General features: G+C 40.0%; 1 protein-coding gene across 2 annotated transcripts in view; it reads right to left on the reverse strand.

Annotated features, from left to right (window-relative positions):
- The window catches only part of ero1b (endoplasmic reticulum oxidoreductase 1 beta), a 98,494-nt gene extending 89,709 nt beyond the window's left edge, over positions 1-8,785 (reverse strand). Inside the window, exon 1 of one of the 2 annotated variants that reach the window (XM_039737762.1) lies at positions 8,307-8,785. In XM_039737762.1, the coding sequence (XP_039593696.1) occupies positions 8,307-8,447 (141 nt within the window). In that variant the 5' untranslated portion in view covers positions 8,448-8,785. The remainder of the gene's footprint in view (positions 1-8,306) is intronic. The other variant, XM_039737760.1, reaches the window with a different exon arrangement.
- Between the last annotated feature and the right edge of the window lie 7,636 nt (positions 8,786-16,421).

Raw genomic sequence — 16,421 nt, forward strand, 5'->3', positions numbered from 1 at the left:
CTGGACAGCGTCCATGGTAGACTTCTTAGGTGAAAAACCAGACTGTTCTGGTCGCTGGTAAGTGAGCAAGTGATCACGGTGTAACGGTCGACCCCTTACCCAGCCGGCAGCTACACCTCCAAGACCTGTGGCCTGGATAATTTACTGAGATGAATCTAACTACCAAGCCGTATCTCTAACAAAAAAAACTTTTCCCCACAATCGACGGTGTAAATATAAACTCACAAAAGCAGATATGTAAAATTACACCGATTAAATGTGTTATAAAAATATCCCTCCTCCACATCAACGAGACACCACCATATATAAATACAACAAAACCCTCTCTTGCCCTTGTAACATATAACAAACAACACAAATAACAAAAATGAATGAGATACGGAAATGATCATGAACTTGAGTCCGGTTATAAAAACTGTCCTGAATACGGTTGACTGAACTAGTGGTAAATAAGTCGTTTGATTTTCCCAGAACAAAATACAGTGGTGTGAAAAACTATTTGCCCTCTTCCCGATTTCTTATTCTTTTGCCTGTTTGTCACACAAAATGTTTCTGATCATCAAACACATTTAACCATTAGTCAAATATAACACAAGTAAACACAAAATGCAGTTTTTAAATGATGGTTTTTATTATTTAGGGAGAAACAAAAATCCAAACCTACATGGCCCTGTGTGAAAAAGTAATTGCCCCCTTGTTCAAAAATAACCTAACTGTGGTGTATCACACCTGAGTTCAATTTCCATAGCCACCCCCAGGCCTGATTACTGCCACACCTGTTTTAATCAAGAAATCACTTAAATAGGAGCTGCCTGACACAGAGAAGTAGACCAAAAGCACCTCAAAAGCTAGACATCATGCCAAGATCCAAAGAAATTCAGGAACAAATGAGAACAGAAGTAATTGAGATCTATCAGTCTGGTAAAGGTTATAAAGCCATTTCTAAAGCTTTGGGACTCCAGCGAACCACAGTGAGAGCCATTATCCACAAATGGCAAAAACATAGAACAGTGGTGAACCTTCCCAGGAGTGGCCGGCCGGCCAACCGACCAAAATTACCCCAAGAGCGCAGAGACGACTAATCCAAGAGGTCACAAAAGACCCCAGGACAACGTCTAAAGAACTGCAGGCCTCACTTGCCTCAATTAAGGTCAGTGTTCACGACTCCACCATAAGAAAGAGACTGGGCAAAAACGGCCTGCATGGCAGATTTCCAAGACACAAACCACTGTTAAGCAAAAAGAACATTAGGGCTCGTCTCAATTTTGCTAAGAAACATCTCAATGATTGCCAAGACTTTTGGGAAAATACCTTGTGGACTGATTAGACAAAAGTTGAACTTTTCGGAAGGCAAATGTCCCGTTACATCTGGCGTAAAAGGAACACAGCATTTCAGAAAAAGAACATCATACCAACAGTAAAATATGGTGGTGGTAGTGTGATGGTCTGGGGTGGTTTTGCTGCTTCAGGACCTGGAAGGCTTGCTGTGATAGATAAAACCATGAATTCTACTGTCTACCAAAAAATCCTGAAGGAGAATGTCCGGCCATCTGTTCGTCAACTCAAGCTGAAGCGATCTTGGGTGCTGCAACAGGACAATGACCCAAAACACACCAGCAAATCCACCACTGAATGGTTGAAGAAAAACAAAATGAAGACTTTGGAGTGGCCTAGTCAAAGTCCTGATCTGAATCCAATTGAGATGCTATGGCATGACCTTAAAAAGGGGGTTCATGCTAGAAAACCCTCAAATAAAGCAGAATTACAACAATTCTGCAAAGATGAGTAGGCCAAAATTCCTCCAGAGCGCTGTAAAAGACTCATTGCAAGTTATCCCAAACGCTTGATTGCAGTTATTGCTGCTAAGGGTGGCCCAACAAGTTATTAGGTTCAGGGGGCAATTACTTTTTCACACAGGGCCATGTAGGTTTGGATTTTTTTTTCTCCCTAAATAATAAAAACCATCATTTAAAAACTGCATTTTGTGTTTATTGTGTTAGATTTGACTAATGGTTAAATGTGTTTGATGATCAGAAACATTTTGTGTGACAAACATGCAAAAGAATAAGAAATCAGGAAGGGGGAAAATAGTTTTTCACACCACTGTAGAACAGCCTCACCGTGGATCCTCGGTGCGTGGTGGATAATAAAGTCCGACCCCGGGGTCTCTCGTGATGAGGATATTGAAGTCAGTCCGGTGAATTGAAAAACAAACTGGATGAAATGCGCGTGGTGGAATACGGCAGGTATAGATGGCTCGTGGTCGTTAAATGAAAGTCTCCTTCTCTTCTCTCTTCCCCCTGGCTATTCACTCCTGATGGCTTAAATAGTCCTGTGACAGCTGTAATTGATTAATAGCGAACAGATGTTTTCCAGGTTTGAGGCTGTGGTCTTCTTCCATTATCCGTCCCGGCATTAACTGATACACACACAAACAGCAAACGGGACAATGAAACAAGACCCACTCAGTACTGACATTTGACAACACCCATGTAGCCCCGCTACAACGGATCCTATTGAGGACGACCTTAGTAGTTGCTGCAATCCAGGTGATCACCCTTCCCTTTCCAGATAGGGACAAATCCCGTTTTCCAGTCAGATGGGATGATGCCAGTCTCCCAAATGGAAGCAAAGATTGCTTAAAATGCCAGGAGGACAGCCTTACCACCAGCATGTAGAAGTTCACACTGGATACCACAGATCCCTGCAGCTTTTTCTCCCCTCAGCTAGTTCGCCACCTGTGCAATCTAAGTGAGATTGGGTGCTTCACAGATAATTGGAGGATCTGCCTCAAGAACTGTGGACCCAGATATATCCAACGTCCTAGCAGGAGGATCAGCTTTGAACAACTGCTCAAAGTAGCCAGCCCAACGGGTCACAACTGTAGTGTCATCCATAAGGACCATTCCATCAGCCGCCCTGACTCACAGATTCCTCTAGCAAACGGCTCTTTATCTGCCCTCAGAGCCCTAGAAGCTGTCTCTCTCAGTTCCCGGTACAGACCAGAGTTTCCATTGAGCCGTGCGCTGCGACTCCTCTCGATGATATCCAGGGTGCCCGGCGAGATGAAATACCTCCTTCTCGGAACACCGGTAATACCAACACAACCCTCAGCAACCTTCAGGGTCTTGTCACGGAAGGTCTCGCAAATCACATTAGGATCGGCAGTCACACCCAAATCTGCAAGTTCCTCACACAAACCGTGAGCAAACTCATTATAAATTGCCTGGTCTTGGAGTCTGGCCAAGTCCAGGCTCATTTTCCTAGTAGGTGGCAACCTACTGAACCTAAGCTGGATCCTAGGAGTAGCAACAACAAGTCTTGAGGGCAAGAGCCTCCAGCGTCTGCCCACGAGGATGTGATCGATCTCCTTCACCGCAACGCCAGTATTGGAGTACCAAGTCCAACGATGCCGTTCTGGCCGCTGAAACCAGGATCCAGCGATTCGCAGCTCCTGACCTTTTGCAAATTCAAAGAACATGGAGCCACTTTCACCACAGACACCAGACCCATGGGGACTGAGACAATCCTCATAGCCAGCCCTGTCAGTGCCAGTGGTTGCACTGAAGTCACCCATGACCAGAGGAGTTTTACCTCGTGGGCACCCATCAACCAGCCACTGCACATGTACAGGATTTGAGTCTGACATCCCTGGTTTGGGGGGGAATAATTAATCAATAAACAGCACCTTTCAGAAAAAGCATCATAATGAAAACCAACCTCCATGTCACTCAGTGCAGCTGGAGACTCTCTTTGCATTTAGGAAGTCAGATAACATAATTAGAAATCTCAAGGGACGGTGGATTAAATGACTGACTTCTCTGGAAAGTTTCAAATTTTCAAAGACCGTGAAACTCACCATAATTAGGCAGGCAGTTAACATGATGCCTGACATTGCTGGTGGCCATTCAAATGTCTTCTAGGTAATGTGAGTTCAGACACAATGTTCTCCCCAGAAATGTTTTCCAAATTTTTGTGTGCTTTCAATCAATATAGTAAATGCAGTGCTCTCTATATGTTTGGGACAAAGACACATTTTTTCCTTGATTTCCCCCTTGGCTTCACAGTTAAAAATTACAAATAAAATAATTCAGACGTGTTTTAAGTGCACATTGCAGGCTTTCATTTAAATTTGGTAGTTAGTTAATTATTATTAATTATTTTCCAATGCTCAATATGACTTCCTTTTTTAAGGTTTGAAACTTGTGCCAGAATATTTTTTATTAAATTTAAGAAGTATCCAATTCAGGATCCTGCAACCCTAAAAAAAATTTTAAATAACAATTGTTATGACATAAACCAAGATCTTCCAATTTGACCGATTCCAGTTTGCTCTAGTACACGCTTTCCTAAAAGGTCAGCAGAAGACTCAATGTGCGTTTTACTTTTTTCATGGTCCAGCAAGCTTTCTTTTCGAATTCTTGTGCATGGCACATTTACTCAAAATAACTCCCTCCGTGGGGGATGTTTGTTTGAATATTTCATACACAATGAGCACCACATATCACGTTCTTTGACCATTAGTCAATCCAAATCTTTAAACCATTGTTTATGCCAGATAAGCGGTGCTTAGATTTATCAATTGGCAGAGTGTGTGCTGAAGAGATTTCCCCTAATGGACCAGCCTCTGCAATGTCTTTGTCTGAAATTGCCACATGAGGAGTTGAGGCTGCACTTTCATTAGTTTGTGGCGTCTATTTTCTGAAATAACTGAGCAGTGTTGTTTTCTGAACACTTTTTTTGCTCATGTTCGTAAAATGTTTGGAAAAAATTAAAAGTACCTATGAATAAGACTTTTGAGTGGGAAAGTGTGAGCCTGTTGGATATCCAATGCACACTTGCACTACGGCAGGGCAAGATATGTACAAAAAAGGAATGGCAGATGGGTCACTTTACCAAAATTACAGAAGCATATTAGGGCCATGTTGAAGAAAAAAAATACAGGCACACTGAAAGAAAAAAAACTTTATGTCGAGAATAAACTCGACATGTTGACTTTAATCTCGACATAAACTGCGAGAATAAAGTGGAAATATCGAGAATAAAGTTGACATTTCCACTTTCCGTTTATTTTGTCATTAAAGTAGAATGGCGTAAAAGAAACTTCATCTTAAAATCAATGTTTAATTTACTAGATTTTCTCAAACCCCGTCATAAGGTAGTGTAGTGCATTAAATGCTTTGTGTTAAGTGTTCCCCGACCGAGCTGTTAATCACTGCACGCTTTTTAACCGGACTTCCTCTTGCACTGAGGCAGCACTGGGGGGGATTGCTGCACAGAATACATTCATTTCATGATACTCCTGCTCTCTAAACATTTACAATGCTAAGATACATACTTGGTATCATTTTCATGATGAAATGCATTAAAGCAGGGGTGCCCAATGCATCGATCGCGATCGACCGGTAGATTGCAAAAGTAGTGCAGGTAGATCGCGTTGCATTAAAAAAAAATCCACATCCAATCACCACACGACAACTTATGACGGAGTTTGAGAAAATCTAGTAAATTAAATATGCATTTTTAGATGTTTAGTTTAGTTTATGATGTTCTACTTTAATGACAAACTACGAGAATAAAGTCAACATGTCAACTTTAATCTCGAGATAAATGGCGACAATAAAGTGGAAATGTCAACTTTATTTTCGCCATAAGCTTAGCAGCTCTACACAACCTGCACTGACACTGAGAACAGAGAGGTCACTTCCAGACGCCCTTTTTCTGAAATCTGACAGGCTGGTTCCACGAGTATTTTTTTTATTTTATCAGTCCTCCTCTCGCCCGCCCACCTCCACACTGTCTTTGTTTGCGAAGTACCGCTCCGCTCCTGCCATTAGCATGTACAGCCTACTCTTGCCTGCCTACCTCTCCATACTCCATGCTACTGTAATTAAACTGCTCTGCCCCCCTCTTGAAAGCCAACCTCCCCATGCTCTGCTTGTGAACTATGCTCCGCCTTGTCCCCGCTATTAGCTTTAGCACCTTGCAACTTGCGATCCTACATCTAAAATATTTGCCCACCCACCCGTTCGTCCCTTGCCATCTCTATAGATCATTAGATCTGTGGCTGTCATCACACAACGTCATGCGAGATGACAGCCGAGTGCTCAACTAAATTAGCCTGGTGGAGCGCCCGGCTAAAAGACGCTAGGGAGAACACTGAGACATACTGTCCACCCATCCCTTTTCTTCTTCTATTCTGTACTGGAATTGGACAAACGGCTCACTCTTCTGTTTTTGCAGTCCAGAATACCCACTTTACTTTTGTCAGTGTGGCTGCATTATTTGCCCTGTATGTTTGTCTCAGCATTCACTGGTTATTACCTTGCACACGAGCCCAGCCCTGTGACTTAATGAAATGCTCTTCCCAAAAACAATATACACATTTATTTTATATATGTTACTAAGCCCATGTAGCTTACAGTACTAGACAATAAAAATTTTAACCTCACATATTAGACAGAAATATTTTGATAGAATGGGACCCATATAAACCAGCACTGAACGACAAACAAATATTAAATATTTCCATGAAACAATCTCACTTTACTGAAATTGCACATTCCACACATCAAGTCATCCAGTCATATCCTTACAACATTCAAAACACATATTTTTTTATTAAAATATTGTTAAATAAATGCATTTTAAAAATTTAACAGGAAGCTCCTTCACATGGGAACTTGCTTTTGAAATCTGAATCATTTCAAAAACCATGATTCCATGTGAAGTGGCTTCCTGTTTGTGGATTACTTTAATTTTCCAGTGTTAACTGCAATGCAGTGCAATGCATATGCATGTGGTGCATTTCATTTTTGACATGGTTTTATAATGTCATAGTTAAAAACATATCAAGCAACCGATTAACAGAAATTTTACTACAGTACACAATTTTGGGGTCAGTTTAAAATGCATTTTATATTTTGATTAACGTCCATCAATCACGTGTCATAACTAAAGGTAAAGTGAACATATTGCCTTTTGCTTAGCAGCTACTCTGAGTGTACTGCATTTTGTTTCATGACCACACATCACTTGTGCAAAGGCTGAATGTAATCAAATGACTATTCTGCACCAAAACGCAAAACAGTTGGGGAAAGAAGCATTCAACTTCCAAACATTTGTGTTCTCACAGCAAGCCTAAGGGTCATCAATGAAGAGTGAGTAACCAAAACGATGACAAGTATGTTTTAGGTCTCAATCAAAAACTGTCTAATTATGTATTATGTTTGCCTTATCTCATGTTGTTCCATTCTTCTTTAGATAGTCGGGACCGAAATATTAAGAAGTTTGGCAAAACCAGTACTGCATCCCCATCTGCAAGTGCTTATAAACCATATTTAAGGGAATATCAGTGTACAAATGCTAGGACTGAGGAGCTACATAACTGTATGAAACAGCTTTTTGAGACATTAGCTCTGAAAAGCATTCAAAGGATATTAGAAACTCGACTCCTGTTGCTGCTTGTTACACCCGCTCTTTCCAGCATTTAGCAGACAAGGAAGAGAATGAAATTTTCATTTACATCACCAGCTTCCACCTGTTCAATAAGACGGCAAATACCCTGTTTAATCAACTCCCCATTTCCCAATTTTAGCTCCGGGAGAACATGAGATTGGTCTAACCGCCACAGCCTGCAAAAAGGTATGATGTAGGTCACCTAATGCCCTCTGAGTCAGATTACTCTCCCCCAAGCCTAAAATTTACCACAGTGCACCAGGGTATTAGATGGGCGCTATATGACGGACCTCCTAGATATTGCAGGCTACACTCACACTCTGTTGTGGGAATCCACTCGTTACTGGAACACCCCTTAATTCAACTGCTGACGCCCCTCGTCCCACCATTTGACGCCGATTGGTAATTTGATTCAATTCAGTTTTGGCATGATTAATGCCTGGTCTTGAATCGAAATGCAATACGTTTGCTTTTGGATAAGACATGCGACCTATGACGTGAATTAAAATGCAATGCACTTTGATATAACATTTTAAACCGACAAGAAAAGTGTACTATACCTCAGTGAAAAGCAACTGATCATTTGGTTGATGTGTTTATAATAATGACGCGAATAACCGTGGCCAAATTTATTGCGCCTAGTGCATATGCACTGAAATACAATGTATTTAACACGATGAACTGAACTTTAATTTTAGCACGAATAATACTCCATATTAAACGGTTTTGCTTGGGAGGCAGAAAGGAGCTCCGCGTAACAAGCGTACGCGTGTGACGTAAACAAAAAGTGACAGGAGAAATTGCTAGGCAACTTTGGTTGCCACGTCTTTGGGCAGACGAACACTTACGTGACAGAAACAGCTCTGCTCCGGGCTGTAATACTCGCTGTGCTGTGCGCTGGACCGAATGTTGCTGAACCAAGTGAAAGCAAAATGGGCAGCCAGAAGCACCGATACGGTGACTCCAGCTCTCGATGCAGCGTTTACCATTCCGAATTCGAAGTAGGCCCAAAGCAGCGGCAGAAGACCTCTTCTCTCCACGACGACACCTGCTTAGGTGTATCGTAGGATGCAGAGGTGCACTGTTTGGTCAGTCTGACAGCGCTGATGAAGCGTCTCGTCGCGTGGAATGTCGAGCCGGCCGCTTGCAAACAAACGCGAGTCGACGAGCGACAGAGGGATGCCGTTCTGACCACACGACAAAGGCACAGCGCTCTTAGCGGCGGAAGGAAGAAGTGACTCAGAGCCTAAAAACACTCTATTGAAGAACAAGGCGTTTCCGATTTGAAGACAATCGAGATGGCATTTCATAATCACGATATATTATTGTTCAAAAATTAACCAGCTGCTAGATCAGGTCGATTAAAATTATATATTACATGGACTAGTGGGTAGACTGAAAGGTTTCCTTCCATGCATATTAAAAAGTATCTTAATTCAATTCAGTTTCAATTTACTGACGCAAGAAGAACATTGTTTGCCAGCTGCTTTTACAGAGGGACCACGACAAACTCTGGCAAGCACAAGGCAGCTCCAAGGATCAGTGCTTGGTCATCTTCTCTTCTCCTCTCCTCCTTACTAGGCCCTATGATTTCTCCTATCAGTGCTATTTCAAAGATACACAGCGGCACCTGTGATTCCCTCCAGAGGTCCACATGGTATCAGCTAGAATCTTTGCATTTCTCACTGACTTTGCGACCTGGATAAATGAATACCCTCCCCCGCTCAACCTGGAAAATATAGACCTTCTTGTGATCAGATCTGTGGAGTCAAACTCAGAGTTGGAAGTAATTATTGGGCTACTGGAGTCAGAGTCATTAAAAATGCACAGACACTGACTAAATGTAAATTGTAATACAATGTATTAAAATTTCCAATTTTCCTCATATGCATTCAATTAAAGTATTTTTTGTAGTCTTTTGGCAAAAATATAACTTTTTTAAAATCTGCGTTATTTGATACATAATATAAAATTGCCACAGCAGCATTGATACAGATTTTAAACCCAACCTTTAACAAGTTATGGTGCTAAACATACCCTGATGATTCATGATTGCAGTGATGAAATGCCTTGTATCTTGTATGTTGTGTGCTTTCAATCAACATAGAAAATGCAGTGCCCTCTATATGTTTGGGACAAAGACACATTTTTTCCTTGATTTCCCCCTTGGCTTCACAGTTAAAAATTACAAATAAAATAATTCAGACGTGTTTTAAGTGCACATTGCAGGCTTTCATTTAAGGGCATTTCTGCACATTTCAATCACAGCATGTACAAACTGGCATCACTGGAGTTTGCGATTCCTCAGGTGGGTTTCATGGCTTCATAAGATACCATCAGCTCGCTTCTACCCTTTGGAGTCTGTAGTTGCCATTGCTCAACATGAGGGCAAGATCTATTCCAGTGAAAGTTAAAGAAGCCATTATGAGGCTGAAAAATATGAATACAACCATCCAACATATTGGTGAAATCTTAGGATGACTGAACTGTCTGGAATATCATGAAGATGAAAGAACACACTGGTGAGTTCAGTAATCACAAAGGGTCTGGTAGCCTAAGGAAGACCTCCACTGCTGACAACAGAAGAATTCTCACTATGGTCAAGAAGAAGCTCCCAATGCCAGTCCAAAAATCATGCACATGCGCAGGAGGCAGATGGGTGGGTGTGTGTGTGTGTGAAGTCTGCACTGGTGAAACATGAAAGGTCAGAATGTTCTCAGTCCCCCCCCCCAGAACTGTTCAACCTACAAAGTTGAACAACTAAAGGCACTTCAGATAACCTTCGCCAACTCCCTTGCAACACCTTGGCTTATTGAAATGACACGGGACAATGAAGATTTTGCTTACTGAACACTTTTGTGACCCGCTGATCAAAAAAATCCCTTTTAAAATTTCCTGGCTTTATTACAATCACCTATTTTTGTGATTTCCTGCCATATTATAAGGATACATACAGAAGGAGGTACAGCAACCATGACTGGAACATCTGTGGTGATCGAGCACAACACCGCTGCTAAGAATGCAGCTTGGTAAGACCAACTACTGTGAGTGGGATAGCCACGTTAAAGAGTCTCCTTACATTAAAAAGAACTGGCTGCTCCATAAGCAGAGCAGAAAAGTGTGACACATTCAGAAAGCTGCTTGTTGACCCAACAAGGAGATTTGTGCCTCCTCTTTATAGAAAATGTAGACCAATGAAACATTTTGTGAAAGCAATGAGCAAGGAAGGTGAAGGATATCAATATTTGAGACAGATGTTTCCATGAATAACTAATGTCAATACTACAGAAGACATTTTTATTGGTCCACAATTCAGAGGCATCATCAATGACAATTGATTTGATCAAGATCAATCAATTTTAAGGTTATATAAATATTCAGTTTGCAGCATTTACCATTCCAATACCAGTACTGTACTGCAGAGATACATTGTCACACAAAACACTGAGTCATTCATTTACAAACAAACACTCATCAGTGAGTGAGTGCAACAGAGGGATGCCATTTTGATGACGTGACAAAGACACAGTGATGATAAAGATCATGAAAACATGGCATTTCACACTACTGACTATTCAGAGCATCTATTGTTTGACACTGAAACAAGAAGCAGCAAAAGTGGAGTACAAATGAAAACCAGCAGTAAAGCATTTTCAGTTCAGTTGAACTAATGCAGTATGTTAGCTAAATTAGGTGGTTAAACAAACTAAATTCAATAAAAGTTAATTTTATATTTCTTGAAATTCTTACAGTGGCAGAAGACAACCTCTCTTGATTACACCACCTGTCTAGATTATATCAGGATATAGGAGAGCATTCTATGTCCGTCCAACAGTGTTGAAAAGGTTTCTCGTCAAAAGAGGTGTCAGCTGGCCACTTACAAACTCAAATTCAATTAAAGTTATTATTTTTCTCCAAAGTCCTACGTGATACAGCCAATCTGAAACTACAGTTGTGTTCAGATTGAAGCCTTCCATTATGATGACCAAAAATTTATCAGGAAGCAAAATGTTTGAAAAAAATTGTCGTCCGGTGTAATAAGACTGATTTCTCTTTTGATTTTCTTTACAGTATATATTTTAATACACTTTAAAATGTGAACTTCCATTTATACTGTACATATAGTTTATTACAAATGGTTTTACCTGTTCTCTCTCCATGTTCTCCTGAACCTCCCAAACTCAGCTATGGAGGAGTCCTTCTTTTCATTACAGACTGCTTCTTCCTATTCTTTTTCTGAACCTTTTGCATGACAGCATTTGGCACATGCAAACCTATACCCATTTTTCCCATATCCATTTTTTTTGTAAATAATTTCTTCATTTAAAAAAAAGGTTAATAACCAATGAGAAAAGTAAAAACATCAAAAAAAGAAGAAATTAAACTCCACCATATTTGGAAATGACTAAGAAGCATAGAGAATGAGAGGCACTTTGCGAACATCATGCCACCCTGCACATCTCGATTAAAGCAAAATTAACAGATTTTAATAAATGGAAGTCCTTTTAGAGAGACGATGTGTGTGGCTGAAAACTCTAAAAGAATTAAGTTATAAATATCGGTTTTCCAGAAAATGTCAAGATGATCTTAGCAGCTAACAATCTTATTGAAATCAACTTTTTACTAATGAATGAAAAGGAGTAATATGAAAAAATCCAAAAGTGGAAAAAGCGATTGAGAATACTCCCATATCCTCTTATTCAAAGCCACCATCCACTTTTTGTCTACTATAGTCTTGCTCCCTTTTCTAAATCCAATAGTTTGTCTTGGTAGCTATTCCTCGGTCTTCCTTAGCCTTCCTTCCATTATTTGCTTTTCTAATCTATACTCTCAGATCCTCCTTACATAGCCAAACCATTTCAACTGCCACTCTTTTCAGTCCTTACTAAAGTTTCCTATTCTACCTTTGCTCTCATCCTTTCATTCTACACCTGTCTCTGGACCTTGACAAGGTCACTTCATAAATTATAAATATTTATTTAATTTTGTTTCAAGTACTTGGATTTAGACTTGCCTGTGTGACTCGGCTAATTTTCAGTTTTATCATATGTTTGGATGGCTTATCATTCTTCTAAAAAGACATCTGATTTACAGCAAAAAAGTCAATTCATGCCCAAGATTTTGCTTCCAAAACCACACACATGCAACAGTCCTCTTAGCCTGTTAGTACATCTCAACCGAATCAGAAGATCCCGCAGAAAGCATTTCCTTAAAGACCATCTCCTTCAGTATGACATCTTCCCTCACCTCTGGTGTCCACTATTGAGTCACAGGGTTGCCGCCATGAGATGCTATGCCTGCCTTAAGACTTGCCAATTCTACAGCTAAGGTCTTGTACAGGGTCCTTTTAGATTTAGATTTCTTTTGGAGGTAGAAGTCTATTTTCTCATTAACTGAAGCCTCAGCCAGATGTTCCTAGGACATGCAAACTGCTCATTTAGGCTTCCCTGAACTATCTGGTTGAATCCAACTCACCAAGTAGTGATGCATTGACTGCCCCGCACCTCTCTCCAACCAAATGTCCAAAACATACAGTCTGAGGTCAGACATCCCAACTATAAAGTTTATCATCAACCATCATCTTGAGGTGCTCTGATACCAGGTACACTTATTAGCCTCCTTGTGTTCGAATGTGGCGATTGTTATGGGCACTGTGGGTTTGCCTGGTGTCCCATCCATGGTTGGTTTATCACCGTTATGATAAGGCAGTAACTTTGAAGGTATATTCAGAGACTCTCTAAATGAGTGGTTCTCAAGGTATGTAGCGGGGGTACATAGTAAAAGTGTCAAATGCTAGTACTGAGTGTGTCTGGTTTCCATCGTCCCATTTGCTGTTTGTGTGCGTCAGTAAATGTCGTCCCCGTAAATACAAAGGGGGACGGATGATGGAAGGAAACCGCAGCCCCAAACCTGGAAAACACCTGTTAACTACCAATCAATTACATCCAGCACAGGACTATTTAAGCAATCAGGAGGAAACATGAGGGAGGAGAGGAGAAAGAAGGAGACCATTTTTTCAGAACCATGAATCAACTTACCTGCTGTTTTTCACATCGCGCATTTACCCTAGTTTGTTTTCCATTCCGCCGGACTGTCTTCCAACCCTCATCTGCAGAGACCCCGGGGTCGGATCATCATCCACCACGCGCCGAGGAATTACGGTGAGGTTGCTCCATTTTCCGGGAAATTCAAACAACTCATTTATCTCTCGTACAGTCATCCGTCTGCACGACAGTTTTTATAACCGGATTATAATTCACGATCATTCATTCCATTTATCATTCATTGTTGTTATTCGTTGTTTGTTATATGTTACAGGGGCAAGGGAGGTTTAGTTGCATTTATATATGGTGGTGTCACGTTGTTGCTGTGGTGGAGGGTTACATATATATATTGTGATGGATGGCCGGCCGTTTAATACCAGCCAATACCCCCAAGCCGCCAGGTGGAGCCCTCCTTGCAGTAGGGAGGTCCCCAGAAGACCAGCAGGGCAACATGGACATTGTAGTTTTTATACGCAGCCGGGCTGGATACCATGGGGGCCACTAGGGGACGCTGCAGGGAGGAACAATGGATATTTTCCCTACTCCCCGGAAGCACACATGGACAAGGGGAATAACGTGCTTCTGGGGTGAAGAAAAGGACTTTTTACCTGACCTGGGAGTGATTGAGATCACATGGACTGGGGATTGGGAACACTTCCGGGTCAGGATATATAAAAGCACTGTGGGAACTCCCAGACAGCGAGCTGAGCTGGGTGGAAGGGTGGCAACGCGTCTGGGAGTGGAGGATTGGTTTATTGCTTGTATTATTGTGATTTGAATGAGTATAGTGGAGGAGAGGGTGTTTTGTGCACTGTGGCATTTGAATAAAGTCAATTTGTGGACTTTTACCTGGTGTCTGGAGTCGTGGACAGGGGTTCAAGGGAGCGAGAGCGCCCCCTATCTGTCACAATATATATATTTTTTCCATTTATTTATTTTGCATATTTCTTGTTGTTGTTTCATTTAATACAATTAATCAGTTTAATTTTACATATCTGCTTTTCTGTTGTGCTTGTATTTGCACCGTCGATTGTGGGGAAAAAGTTTATTTGTTAGAGGTACGGCTTGATATTTAGATTCAACCTCAGTAAATTATCCAGGCCACAGGTCTTGGAGGTATAGCTGCCGGCTGGGAAAGGGGTCGGACGTTACAGGTAAGACTTGGAGAGCCCACAGGCGACAACCAGTTACACTATCAGGGAAATATTTTTACTTCTCAGTGAGCTTATTGTTTAATTAGCCAACCTTTAATCCTTCTCTTATTTTGCATTCAGAAAAGTGTAGTCATGTGAGATTTACTTTTATAAGAAATTGCTAAATCTGTGTTTTTAGCCCATCTTTAAATATGTAACTCTGTTTTATTGTTATTTTTTCATTCAGTTTTTTGTGTTGTTCTCCTACTTAACTGTATATAAATACTGAAAAGAGCAGACACCATTGCAAAGGACAGCAATATAAGTCTTACTAACTTGAGTGCTCACTAGTAAATAATTACCAGATTATTATTAGAAAGCATAAAGAATAAATGCTGACCTATCAACACACAAATCATTAATGGATTACTGTACCCAAGAATTATGTTACTTATGCAATGTAGTTTGTAGTGATGGCTGAGAAAATATTTCAATCTTATTTTTTCATGTATAATACAGAAAAAAAAATTTATAAATTATTAGAAGCCAAAAGTGACCAATGCTGTACACTGGCAAACAATATGAAAAACATCCATCGGGGTAAAAAAAAACAAAAAAACACATTAACTCATATTGAATAATCCACATGTCCGTTATCCAATTGTATGCTCAAAACTGATACTTTTCTGCTAAAATTTTCTTAAATAGATACTTACAGAAAAATAAGCACACAAAATAAATAGAAGACAAAGCTTACAACATTGACTTTTGTTGTTCCAACCATCGTGACCAGTCTGACAATCAGTTAGTCACTTTTACCTTTCATTGATCTCATTGTTTAATTAGCTGTTTTTTTTTACTTATTTTCTTATTTTGCATTTAGAAACATACAATAGTGTTACATTTACATTGTTAAAAATAAAGAAATATTTTATATTTTATTGTATGTTTAAATGCTTAATTCTGTCATTTTCAATATTAATTCACCTCTTCCGTGGAGTTTCTCCTCCTAACTGTATCCAAATACTGACAATTAATGACAAGCTCAGCAGACAACAGGGCAAGTGACACTGAAAGATAAAGTGCAGCTATTTTAGTGTAACCTACCACTTATTAATTATTATGCTTATTAATCATTAATGAAGTAAAAAACCAGGAAATTAAAAAGAACAGAATGCTAAAAAGCAAAAAAGCATTCTTAGGTACCTCAATTCCTTCTTTGTTCAACAGAAACTTACTATACTAAGTTTGTGATTTGGAATATTGCCAAAAAAAAAAAAAACAAATTTTAAAAAAGCAAACCCACAAACTGGGAAGTAACAGCTTACCTATGAGTCCAATTAGAAGAAGAAAATGGTTGGGATGAAAACCTGTAGCCACCCTTGAAAATGGCTGACTGAAATCATTACTCTAGGACAGGCAGACGGCAGCATGCATTTTCACAAACATCTTTTTTAAACCCTGTTTAGTCCATGAAAAGAAACGGAGATAAAATGTTTTAATAAAAAAATAAAATAAATAGAAAAGTATAACTGCAATTTAGGATGTCAATTTTAAATATGTGCCTATTGTATGTGTAAAATATGTGTTATGTATGAGTGTATGTGTTAAATATGTGTATTGTATTTACCTGCTTTATCTTATAGGGTCATTATTGTCACCTGTACAGGGTCTGGTGAAATTCCTATTTGCATGTGCTAATCAACATGCAACATGTTGTCTCTATCCGACACAAGTATGAATGTTATTTTATGTGTTATCTGTCTAGTTTTGTGTATCAGCTGAT

The sequence above is a fragment of the Polypterus senegalus genome, chromosome 16, assembly GCF_016835505.1.
Source record: "Polypterus senegalus isolate Bchr_013 chromosome 16, ASM1683550v1, whole genome shotgun sequence".
In the NCBI taxonomy this organism is placed as follows: Eukaryota; Metazoa; Chordata; class Cladistia; order Polypteriformes; family Polypteridae; genus Polypterus; species Polypterus senegalus.